A 13026-nucleotide genomic window follows, 5' to 3' on the forward strand; every position below is an offset into this window, starting at 1 on the left:
TGTACTTTTATTATTTATTTATTTTTGTCTTTTTGCCGTTTCTTGGGCTGCTCCTGCGGCACATGGAGGTTCCCAGGCTAGGGGTCCAATCGGAGCTATAGCCGCCAGCCTATGCCACAGCCACAACAACTCGGGATCCAAGCCGCATCTGCAACCCACACCACAGCTCACGGCAACGCCAGATCCCCAACCCACTGAGCAAGGCCAGGGATCAAACCCGCAACCTCATGGTTCCTAGCCAGATTCATTAACCACTGAACCACGACGGGAACGCCTACTTTTAATTTTTTTAAAGCTTTATTGAAGTATAGTTGATTTACTTGGTTGCTGAACTCATTTTTTTTTCTTTAGGGCCACAACTGTGGCATATGGAAGTTCCCAGGCTAGAGGTCCAATCAGAGCTTCAGTTGCCGACCTAAGCAACAGCAACAGCCACGCCAGATTCAAGCCACATCTGCAATATAATGCAGCTTTCATTCGGCATTGCTGGATCATTAACCCAGTGAGCAAGGCCAGTATTAAACCCACATCCTCATGGATACTAATTGGGTTCTTAACCCACTGAGCTGCAATGGAAACTCCTGAACTTTTGGGGGTTTTTTTTTGTTGTTGTTTTTCTTTAATCAGCCTTTTATTCTTTTATTTAAAATTTTTTTTTTCCTCCTTACAGCCACAGCTGCAGCATACGAAAGTTCCCCGGGCCAGGGATCAAACTTGCACCACAGTTGTGATCTGCACCACAGTTAGGCAATGCTGGATCCTTAACCTGCTGTGCCACACAGGAACTTCCTATCAGCCTTTTATTCTAGAGAAAAGCTGAGAAAGTTTTATATCTACCAGATAGATCATACAACATCTGTAACATTTTACTGTTTTATCTATTTATCCATCTCCTCTATTCATCCATCAGTTCATATCATTTTCAGTGTATTGCAAAGTAAATTGCATAGATCAGTGTACTTCTTCCTAAATACTAAAGCATACATATCATTTACAATATGTGTTTATGGGTGGAATCTTTTATAGAGATAAAATTTATGTACAGTGAAGTGCACAAATCTTAAGATATCATTCAGTGAGTTCTGAAAAACACATATACCCATGCAACCGGCTCTATCAAGATACTGAATATTACTGTTTTCCAGGAACCCTCATGTTCCTTTCCGATAAATCCTCCATCTTTTTCCAGTCAACCATTCTTCTGATTTTTCCACCATAGGTTAGTTTTGCTTTTTCTAGAGCTTCATCTACATAAAGTCACATGTTTTATATTCTTTTTTTTAAATTATTTCATTTTATTTTATTTTATTTGGTCTTTTTAAGGCTGCACCCGCAGCATATGGAGGTTCCCAGGCTAGGGGTCTAATTGGAGCTGCAGCCACAGCAAGGCCAGATCCAAGCTTCATCTGCGACCTACACCACAGCTCACGGCAACGCTGGATCCTTAACCCACTGAGCGAGGCCAGGGATGGAACCCGCAATTTCATGGTTCCTAGTCGGCTTTATTAACCACTGCGCCACGACAGGAACTCCAACATGTTTTATATTCTTGTGTAAGGCTTTTTTCACTCAGCATGATGTTTTTAAGATTCATCCAGGAGTTCCTGTTGTGGCTCAGTGGGATAAGAATCTGACTAGTATCCATGAGGATGCGGGTTTGATCCCTGGCCTCGATCAGTGGGTTAAGTAAGAATCTGGTGTTGCTGCAAGCTGCAGCATAGGTTGCTCAGATCCCATGTTGCTGTGGCTGTGGTACAGGCTGGCAGCTGCAGCTCCGATTCGACCACTAGCCTGGGAACGTCCATATGCCACAGGTGTGGCCTTAATTAGAAAAAAAGAGGATTTCCCATCGTGGCTCAGTGGTAAAAAGCCAACTAGTAACCATGAGGATGTGGATTCGATTCCTGGCCTTGCTTAGTAGTTTAAGAATCCTGTGTTGCTGTGGCTGTGGTGTAGGTCGCAGATGTGGCTCCGATTCCACCCCTGGCCTGGGAACTTCCACATGCTGCAGGTGCAGCCCGAAAAAAAAAAAGATTCGTCCATTTTTTTGGTGTGTATCAGTATTTTTTTCCTTTTTGTTCCTGAGCAGTATTCTATTGTGAGAAAGAAACCACTCTCTGTTATTGATATATTCTCTTATTGATGGTTCCTTGGGTTATTTTCAGCTATTTGTTAGGAACATTCTTGTACTAATCTTTTTCTGGACATATGTTCTTATTTCTCTTGCATAAATATATAGAAATGGAATTACTGGGTCATAAAGTTAGGTGTCTATTTTTATAAAAGAAGTTGTCAGACAAACTAATTTTAAAAATAGAAGTATCACGAGTAGCTCATCCTAAAAATCATTCCGCTATTAGAATTTGTGCACAGGATTTCTGGCATCGTGCACAGTACAGCTGACAGGGACTGGTTTCCTCCTGACGATCGATAGTGCCTATTTCTCTCAAACTATTTAACTGTTCATCTGTGTCAGGACAATGCCTTTGTTGTAGAGTCAGCTTTTAAAGCCCTCAATTCAGAGAGGTATGGGGAAGAGATGAATTTAGGAGAGTATGGGATGTCAGTAAATCAGATGTGACAGAGAAGTTGAAGAATTTAACAACAAAGAGGGAGTGTGTGAGTGAGATAAACAGACAGACACGGACACACACACACACACACACACACACACACACACACACAGGTGGGGGGGAGGGAAAGAGAAAGGAGAATGGGCTAAGGAGAAAGACATACCAATGGGGTTTTCCTCTTGTGATTTTTTTTTTTCCCTTTCCTCCTTTTTTCACCCCTTTTCCTTTTTTATGATTGCACCTATGGCATATGGAAGTTTCCAGGCTACGGGTTGGATCTGAGCTGCAGTGACTGGCCTAAGCCACAGCCACGGCAATGTGGGATCCAAGCCACATCTGCAGCCTACACCACAGGTTGCAGCAGTGCTGGATCCTTAACCCACTGAGCGAGGCCAGGGATTGAACCCACATCCTCATGGAGACTCTTGTCAGGTTCTTAACCTGCCACAAAGGGAACTCCTCCTCTCCTGACTTTTAATTGAGCTTTTGCAAAAGTTATTTTTTAATCTAAGGTTTTTTTGTTTTGTTTTGTTTTGTCTTTTTAGGGCCGCCCCGAGGCATATGGACATTCCCAGGCTAGGGGTTGGAATCGGAGCTGCGGCTACCAGCTACACCACAGCCACAGCAACGCCAGATCAAGCTGCGTCTGTGCCCTACACCACAGCTCATGGCAATGCTGGATCCTTAACCCACTGAGTGAGGCCAAGGATGGATACTAGTCAGATTTGTTTCTGCTGAGCCATGATGGGAACTCCTCAAAAGTTTTTTTTTTTAATTTATTTTTATTTATTTATTTATTTATTTTTATTTTAATTTTTTTTTGTCTTTTTGCTATTTCTTTGGGACGCTCCCGCGGCATATGGAGGTTCCCAGGCTAGGGGTCCAGTCGGAGCTGTAGCCACTGGCCTACGCCAGAGCCACAGCAACGTGGGATCCGAGCCACGTCTGCAACCTACACCACAGCTCACGGCAACGCCGGATCGTTAACCCACTGAGCAAGGGCAAGGATCGAACCTGCAACCTCATGGTTCCTAGTCGGATTCGTTAACCACTGCGCCACGACGGGAACTCCCTCAAAAGTTTTTTTTAAGATTTAACTTTAAATGTCCTGTGCGCTGAATTAAATGATCTCCAAAGAGCCTTCTCATTCTGTTTAACAGCTGCATAGTATTACATTTTATGAATATGCCATAATTTATTTAATTGTGCCCTCTTCTCCCATTGATAAATATTTAGATTATTTTTGGTCTTTTTCTATTGCAAACTATGCCGCATTGAGTAACCTATACATAGGTCACTTTAAAAGTATGGGATAGAAGTTCCCTGGTGGCCTGATGGTTAAGGATTCGGCATTGTCACTTCTGGGCTCAGTCCCTGGCCTGGGAACTCCTACATGCCATGGGCACAGCAAAGAAAAAAAAAGAAAAATTATAGTGTATATGTAAAGTTTACAAGTTCAAATGTGTCAAAGGTTTGTGCTTATGTAATTCTGGGATTTACAGATCATATGAGAGTATTTGTTTAGACAAACCTTTGCCAACAAAATGTTGTTAAAAGGTTTTTATATTTGCCTGATAGGTGAAAAATTATATTGCAATATAGGTTAATTTGGCTTTCTTTGAACATGAATGAGATTGGTTTTCTGTGAATTGTCTTTTTCATCTCTTAATCTGTAGGAGTCCTTTAAATATCAGGGAAATCAGACCTTTGTAAATGAGTTGGAAATATTTTTAAAGAGCATATTCATTACAAATATGGAGATAGTTGTTTTGGTGGAATGGTGGAAAAAGAAGCCAGGTTGCCATGGAAACAACTCTTTCTAGAAATTTGGCTGCGAGGTGGAATTGAGAGAATGCTAACTAGAAAAGTGATGTGGATTAAAAGGAATTCTTTTGGAGTTCTCGTTGTGGCTCAGTGGTTAACGAATCTGACTAAGAACCATGAGGTTGTGGGTTCGATCCCTGGCCTTGCTCAGTGGGTTAAGGATCTGGCGTTGCTGTGAGCTGTGGTGTAGGTCGAAGACACGTCTGAGATCCCACATTGCTGTGGTTGTGGTGTAGGCCAGTGGCTGCAGCTCCAATTAGACCCCTAGCCTGGGAACCTCCGTATGCCGCGGGAGCGGCCCAAGAAATGGCAAAAAGACAAAAAATAAATAAAAGGAGTTCTTTTCTTTGAGATGTTCTTAATCATGTTTAAATGCTTTATTAAAGCTAAGAGATCGTGGTAGATGATCTACAGGACAAGATTCCTAAGGGACTCAGAGTTTTGGGAGATATTGCAGAGAGGAGGAGGTTTATTAAGTAAGGTGACTGGGAGTTAAGGGTATCCTAGTCCAGTGGCTTCTGTTTTCTCTGAGACAAGGCCAGCAGCCAAGGATGTGAGAAAGAGATGGTTGGAGAAGAGAGGAGGTTCTTAGAAACCACTGCTGTGGGGAATTGGAGAGAGAGTTGAGGGAAATACAGAAGGATCCCAGAAAGTGTTCAGAGTTCCATTGAGGCAAAAATAGTGGTATCAACCTTATGGGTTGTTTGATTGTCTTAAGGAGCATTTGACAGTCTAAATGTAGGGCTGACAGTTAGCTTAGTTCGTGATTGGGGGTTATTTTCCCCGGGTAGGTGCACTAGAAGAGCAATGTAGCAAAAGAATTTAGGATATTTGCAAGGGAATAGTTGAACTGACACCAGGTTTTCTTGGTTGAGAAGGAAATAAAGACTAAACAGAGATATTGGAAAGAAAACTAGAAGTTCAAGGGACCGAAAGTCTGGGTGAGGTCGGAGAACAGGTATAGCAGATTTTTGGAGTTCCTGATGTGGCACAGTGAATTACAAATCCGACTTACAATGGCTCTGGTCATGTGAAGGCGAGTTTAATACCTGGCCTGGTACAGTGGGTTAAAAGGATCTTGCATTGCCACAGCTGCTATGTAGGTCACAGCTATGGGTCAGATTCAGTCCCTGGCCCAGGAACTTCCATATGCTCTGGGTGTGGTCATAAAATTTAACAAAAAAAAAAGACTGCATTTTCAGAGCAGTTTTATATTCACAACAAAATTGATTAGAAAGTATAAAAGTTTCCAAATACCCCTGCTTGCTCTCTCTTTCACACACACACACACACACACACACACACACACACACACACACACACACAGACACATACAAAACCTCCCCTGCTGTTGACATCCTGCTCCACAGTGGTACATTTATTACAAATCAGTGAACCTGCATTGATAGTATTATCACTCAAAGTCCATAGTTTACATTAGGGTTCACTTCTGGCGGTATACATTGTGTGGGTTTGGTCAAATGTATAATGACATGTATCTACCATTTTATTGAGTTGATGGTTTTCCTGAGTTTTAAGAGTTCTTTATTTTGGGAGTTCCCATTGTGGCTCACAGTAGTGAACCCAGCTAGTATCCATGAGGACGCAGGGTCAATCCCTGGCCTCACTCTGGGTTAAGGATCCAGCCGTGCCATGAGCTGCAGTGTAGGTCGCAGATGAGTCTCAGATCCCACAATGCTGTGGCTGTGGTGTAGGCCATCACCTGGAGCTCTGATTCGACCCCTAGCCTGGGAACTTCCATATGCCACAGTCTGGCAGTAAAAAGGGGGGGAAATGAGTTCTTTATTTTGTTTTCATCTTATTTGATTTTTGCCCACACCCATGGCATGTTGAAGTTCCCAGGCCAGGGATTGAACCTGTAACCGCTACCCAAGCTGCCGTAAGTGACAACACCAGATTCTTTTTTTTTTTTTGTCTTTTTGGTTGTTGTTGTTGTTGTTGCTATTTCTTGGGCCGCTCCCGCGGCATATGGAGGTTCCCAGGCTAGGGGTTGAATTGGAGCTGTAGCCACCGGCCTACGCCAGAGCCACAGCAACTCGGGATCCGAGCCGCGTCTGCAACCTACACCACAGCTAACAGCAACACTGGAACATTAACCCACTGAGCAAGGGCAGAGACCGAACCCGCAACCTCATGGTTCCTAGTCGGATTCGTTAACCACTGCGCCACGACGGGAACTCCAACACCAGATTCTTAACCTGCTGCACCACAAGGGAGTTTCCAAGAGTTCATTATTTTGGATAGCAGTTCTTTAGCTGTTGTCTTTTGCCAATATTTTCTCATAGTCTGTGGCTTTCTTCTTGTGTTGTTCTCTTGACATTGTCTTCTGCAGAGCAGTTTTGGGTTTTTTGTTCGTTTATTTGGTTGGTTGTGCCCATGGCATGCTGAAGTTCCAGCCCAGGAATCGAAACCATGCCACAGCAGGGACTGAAGCCACTGCAGTGACAACGCCATATACTTAACCCACTGCATCACCAGGAAACTCTGAACAATTTTTAATTTTAATCAAGTGCAGCTTATTATTTTTTTATGGTTCTGCCTTTGGTGGTATATCTAAAAAGTCATTGCCATACCCAAGGTCATCTAGGTTTTCTCCTGTGTTATCTTCAGGAAGTCTTTTGCATTTACATTGAGGTCTGTGTTCATTTTGAGTTAATTTTTGTGGAGAACATAAGGTCTGCATTTAGATTTTTGGGGTGGGGTGGGGTATGTGTGTGCCAAGTTACTGCAGTACCAGTGTTGAAAAGACTATCTTTGCTCCTTTGTCAAAGATCAGTTGACTATTTATGTAGGTCTATATCTGGATTCTCTCTCCTGTACCATTGATCTGTTTATTTATTCTTTCTGTCTTGATCACTGTTGCTTTTTTATATTACTATTTGCTTTTATAGTAATCTTCTGACTTTGCTCCTTCAGTATTGAATTGGCTATTCTCAGTCTTTTGCATCTCTGTATAAACTTTAGAACCAGTTTGTTGATATCCACAAAACCGCTTTGTGGGATTTTGATTGAGATTGCATTGAATCTGTAAACCAAGTTGGGAAGAACTGACATCTTGACAATATTGAGTCTTCCTATCCATGAACATTGTTTATGATATTTTGCAGCTTTTTTTCCTATTATCAGATGTACATTTTTACTTTTGTGATTTATTATTTTGTGGTTTCTTACATGATGTTTAGAAAATCCTTCCTCATCCTAAGCTCTCATATTCATTTATTCCTTTCAAAAATGTGTTTCTAAACATTTAATTTTTCAACCCATCTGGATTTTATTTTGGTCTATGGAATGAGGTAATGGTCTAACCCCCTGCCCCCAAATACATAGCTTTGTTTTTGCTTTCATTTTTTTACAGCTGCACCTGGGGCATGTGGAAGTTCCCAGGCTGGTGATTGAACCCACACCTCTGTAGGGACCCAAGCCACTGCAGTTAAATTATTTTTGGGGGGGATGTCTTTTTTTGTTTTTTCTAGGGCTGCACCCACAGCATATGGAGGTTCCCAGGCTAGGGGTCTAATTAGAGCTGTAGCCCCTGGCCTAAGCCAGAGCCACAGCAATGCCAGATCCGAGCCACGTCTGTGATCTACACCACAGCTCACGGCAACACCGGATCCTTAACCCACTGAATGAGGCCAGGGATCGAACCTGAAACCTCATGATTCCTAGTCAGATTTGTTAACCACTGAGCCATGACAGGAACTCCTGCAGTTAGATTCTTAACCCACTGCGCCATGGCAGGAACTCCCAAATATACAGTTAATTTTTCTCCAAAATAGTAGTTCCCTTGTGGCTCAGCACGTTAAGGATCTGGCGTTGTCACTGCTGTGGTGTGGATTCAATCTCTGGCCAGGAAACTTTCATGTGCCTCAAGCGAGGCCCAAAAAAATTTTTTTTAAATCAGACAAATATACATACGTAATAATCAGCCTTTCAGTCTGTTTTCTAACCCTTACAGAGGGGATTGTATGGTTTCCCAATTTCATGTTATGGTCAAGTGGGGAACTGGTCAAATCTTATGTGAGTGTACCTTGGCAAGGCCGCTCATTCCCTGCTAGGCCTAGTTGCTGGTACCAGAGGCAAACTCTGTGTATAAACCACTTGCATCTCTCTACCCTCCCTCAAATTGTCCTGTGCCCCTTGGAGAGGCGTGCCCCTTAGAAAACCATTAGCATATTGAATTATCTCTAGGCTGTGAGTCTTATAAGATGGGACCTCTGAGAGTATTGCTCCCTAATTGTTTGCCTAGTACCTAGCTTAGTATAGGACATAGGCATCTGAAAGGAGGAATGAGCCACTATTACCATTGAGAATGTGCCACAGCCATGTTACGTGGTTTGAAGTAAAAATAAAGGTTGAAAACAGCTGCATAATGTCTGCCTTGGAGGGCAGTACATTCATGCAGTCAACCTACCTTCTCCATACCTCTTATTCTGAAGACACGAAAGCTACACATAGCATTTGCCTGGGGAGTTTTTAAAGGAATTACCATCTAGCTCTCACCCCCAGAGATGCAGTCTGGCACAGGGATGTTTTTTTTTTTTTAATTGTTTGTGTGATTCTAAAGTGTAGCCAAGGTTGAGAATCACTTGAAAAAGTGTTCTTACTAAAGGTTCTTATTAAGTATTATAGTTATATAAAGATTCAGTTAAGTAGTTGGATTCTTGGGGAATTGTGCTTATCAGATTCCCAGAAGATCATTGGTCCTATTTGTACACTTTAGTTGCTAGGAAAGTTTTGCCCAAAACACTCCTTGGGTGAATAGTTTGGACATAATCACAGTTTTATGGGATCTTACCTAACATGGCTCTCTAATTTTTCAGGTCAGCATGGATTCCTGGTTCCTTCTTGTTCTGCTGGGCAGTGGTCTGATACATGCTGGTGCCAGCAACACTACCATAGGTAAATTGCTATTTGATGAGACTGGTATTTGGAACAGAATTTTGGTTTTACATTTAATGCCTACATTTGAGGCTTTGATGATACTAAAGAAAGGAAAAGTATATTAAGGTTTTACTTAAAAGTGATGGTAAAATAAGTGTCTTTAGAAGTTTCTGGGTGGTATTGTATGCCTAGCATTGTTCTGTATACTACATACTACTTTAAATGAAGAGATTGTGTGTTTATTCCTGAAATGTTAAAAAAAAAAGGGGGGGGGTTACTATTTAAGATTCCTATATATTGATTCTGAGGAACTAAGAATCCAGTTTCTCCTTATATTAGATGGTAGCGCTTTGGAAGTGGAAGGAAGGATCCATCATTAAATAAAAGAGAGAGTGCGTTTGTATCTATCTGATCTTTGGTTCTAAGTATTTGAGAGTGTAGTAAGGGCTTTCGGCTTTGTGCTTTATAACTTTTGAGCTTTCAAATTCTTTGTGTGATATTTTTTCTCCCTGTCTCTCTTTTTTTTCCTTTCGGTTTACAGTTTCACCTTCAGTAGGCGTTACAAGATCTATTAAAGCAACTACAGCAGAATCATTTAAAGAAGAGACCAAAACTTCAAATCCTACTTCTTCAGTAACTTCTCCTTCCTTGGCACCAACATTCAGCCCAAATCTAACTCTGGGACCCACCTATGTAACAACCACTGTCAATTCTTCAGACTCTGACAATGGGACCACAAGAACAGTGAGCACCAATTCTGTAGTCACTACAGTTTCACCAAATGGAACATGGCATGTAGATACCAGAACAGAACCTTGGGAGGGGAATGCCAGCACTGCAGCAACCACTCCGGAAACTTTTCCTCCTTCAGGTACTAGAGATGGTTTCAATTTTTTTTTCTTTTCTTTTTTTGGGCCATACCTGTGGAATATGGAAGTTCCCAGACTAAGGGTCAAATTGGAGCTACAGCTGTCAGCCCATGCCACAGCCATAGCAACTCGAGATCTGAGCCACGTCTACGACCTACACCACAGCTCATGGCAAAGTCGGATCCCCAACTCACCATGAGGCCTGGGATCGAACCTGCATCTTCATGGATACTAGTCAGATTTGTTTCCCCTGCGCCACAGCAGGAACTCTGGTTTCTGTTTGTTCTTTCCATTGCTCTCTGAGTTTATTCAGCCTTTCATAATTATTATTGTTGTTGTTGTTGTTGTCTTTTTCGGGCCATGCCCACAGGATATGAAAGTTCCCAGGCTAGGGGTTGAATTGGAGCTGTGGGTGGCTCCTGGCCTGCACCACAGCCACAGCAATGCAGGATCTGAGCCACCGTGTCTGCAGCCTACACCACAGCTCACAGCAACACCAGATCCTTAACCCAGTGAGCAAGGCCAGGGATCGAACCCCCATCCTCATGGATACTAGTTGGGTTCGTTACTACTGAGTCACGACGGGAACTCCCTACCCTTTTATTATTTTTGTTTGTGCTTTTCAGCCATAAAGTATCTTGAAATAAGTAGAATTGTCCAAGCAAAGTAATGAAGCCTAGAGACTGGAAATTCTCAGGAGTATCTGGTTAACATAGAGTTAAGAGGCAAGAAGAAAGATTCTGGAGGATATCCTACTTTGTGTGGGAGATGGTTAGACTGGGAAGACTTAGTCGTGTTTAAAGGTAAAAGAGAAGGTTGAAAATACAAGAAGAGAGAAACTAATTGATGATGTAAGGGACTAAAGATGAAAGGATCGTGAAACTGAGTAATATGGTTAACCTTGAAAAGGAGGGGATCCTTGGAGACCGTGGGAAGGAGAATGGGTCTGAGTCCATAGCAGTTAGTTAGGAGTGGAAGATCTGTGGCCAGGAGTGGAGTTAGGAAGAAGAGGTCAGGGAAACAGCTATGGTGCCAGCTTGTTAAGGGACAGTCCCACTTCTCTCCTTGAGTCAATCACTGGTTGAAGCAGAAGTGTCTTTGAAGACAGAATCGGAGACCTGAGGCTGAGACCAGATGGGGTAGGGCAAGTTCTGACCTCTTTGAACCTTAGGGCTCTGGTTTATAAAAGAGGATTGGAGAGTCCCTCAGAGGGCTTCTGTGAGTAGTAGAGGAAATAATTGTTCCTTGGCAGCTGTATAATTGTTATTCCTTTTCTAGCAAAAAATCACTGTTCCCCTTGGTTGGTCTCACCCCTTGGTGTATATTCTATCCTAGTTAGATGGTGAGTGCCCCCAGGGTGGGATCACGTATGGCTCGTGGCGGGGGGGACATATTTATTGAATTGAATCTCATTTGGTTACTACAGATGACATCTTTTATATAGACCTTACAACTCCAACCCTGCACCTGCCAGCTTCAATCCCGTATTTTCACTGTAAAGGTTGTGCAGCATCTGCAGTTAAGATGAGCCATCTGCTGAGCCACACTACTGAGTTCAAATCTCAGCTGTGCCATATGCTAGTCGTACGACAATAGACAAGTTTATTTAACCTCTGTACCTCAGTTTCTTCATATGTGTACAAGAATGAATGATGGTGGGTTTTAGTAGATGCTTAATGTAAGACCGTAGAGGTTAAATGATTTGCCTTAGGTCTAAATACTGTCAGGTAGAAAGTTAGACCTATTTTTTTTTTCGATGGCCATGCCACACTGTTGTCAGGGAACCACATTTTCTGTAATCTGCCATAGATCCAAATTAAGCTGTGGCTGAGAAACCTGTAATTATACAGTTAACACATTTCATGTCTCAGAAGAGACGGACTGCATTTCACTGGTGATTTTTATTCAAGATCAGTAAAAGGAAAACTTCATGGTTTATCAGGATGTTATAGTCTTAAACCCCACACTCCTCATTGACACCATTTTATCCTTCCATGATTGTTACATCATAACTTTTGATAAAAATCAGTATTTGGGAGTTCCCATTGTGGCTCAGCAGTAACAAACCTGACTAGTATCCATTAGGACAATACTGAATCCTTAACCACAAGGCCACCAGGAAACTCTTAAATGGGTCTTTTTCATTCATGATGTTAAGAGAGGACCTTTAGAGCTTTGGTCCTTCAGTCTAAGAAATTTCCTTGTACTTCTTCAAAATTTTTCTTCCCTCTTTCATTTTCTCTGTCCTCCTAAAATTCTTATTATTTAGATATTGGATGTATCCTGAATTAATTCTTTAATCTTCTTAATTTTTTTTCCTATTGACTTTTGCTTTGAATATGTTTTTCTCTTTTTTTAAAGTACATGTACATATATATAAATACACATTCTTCTTCCATTTATAACACAGGTAAAAATATACCATGTATATTTCTACACATTATTTTTTCAATTAGCCTATCATACCTTTCTATATTAAAGAGCTGCCTCATTTTGTGGCTTTATTTACTCTGATGTATTTATCCAGTTTCCTCTATTAGCCTAGTTAAGGTTATTATTAGAGTACTCTTTTTTTTTTTTTTTGCTTTGCTCTCTACAGCATATGGACTTCGAGGACCAGGGATCAGATCTGAGCTGCAGTTGCAACCTGTGCCACAAATGCAGCAATGCTGGATCCTTTAACCCATTGTGCCAGGCCAGGTGTAGAACCTGCATCCTGGCGCTGTAGAGGTGCCACCTGTTGTGCCTCAGTGGGAACTCCAGAGTACTCTTTTAAACAATGCTGTTTGTCTATTCAAGCATTTATGAGAATATAGGTAGCGTTCCTGCCCCCGCCCCCCAGGTATGTAGCAGCTTCA

General features: G+C 42.0%; 1 protein-coding gene across 2 annotated transcripts in view; it reads left to right on the plus strand.

The window, feature by feature from the left end:
- PTPRA (protein tyrosine phosphatase receptor type A) overlaps positions 1 to 13026 on the plus strand; it is a 159682-nt gene that overhangs the window by 86675 nt on the left and 59981 nt on the right. For both annotated transcript variants that reach the window (XM_047771473.1, XM_047771472.1), the window contains exons 3-4: positions 9239 to 9317; positions 9841 to 10170. In XM_047771473.1, coding sequence (XP_047627429.1) covers positions 9239 to 9317; positions 9841 to 10170 — 409 coding nt within the window. The remainder of the gene's footprint in view (positions 1 to 9238; positions 9318 to 9840; positions 10171 to 13026) is intronic.

Source organism: Phacochoerus africanus, chromosome 3 (assembly GCF_016906955.1).
Source record: "Phacochoerus africanus isolate WHEZ1 chromosome 3, ROS_Pafr_v1, whole genome shotgun sequence".
NCBI classification, from domain to species: Eukaryota; Metazoa; Chordata; class Mammalia; order Artiodactyla; family Suidae; genus Phacochoerus; species Phacochoerus africanus.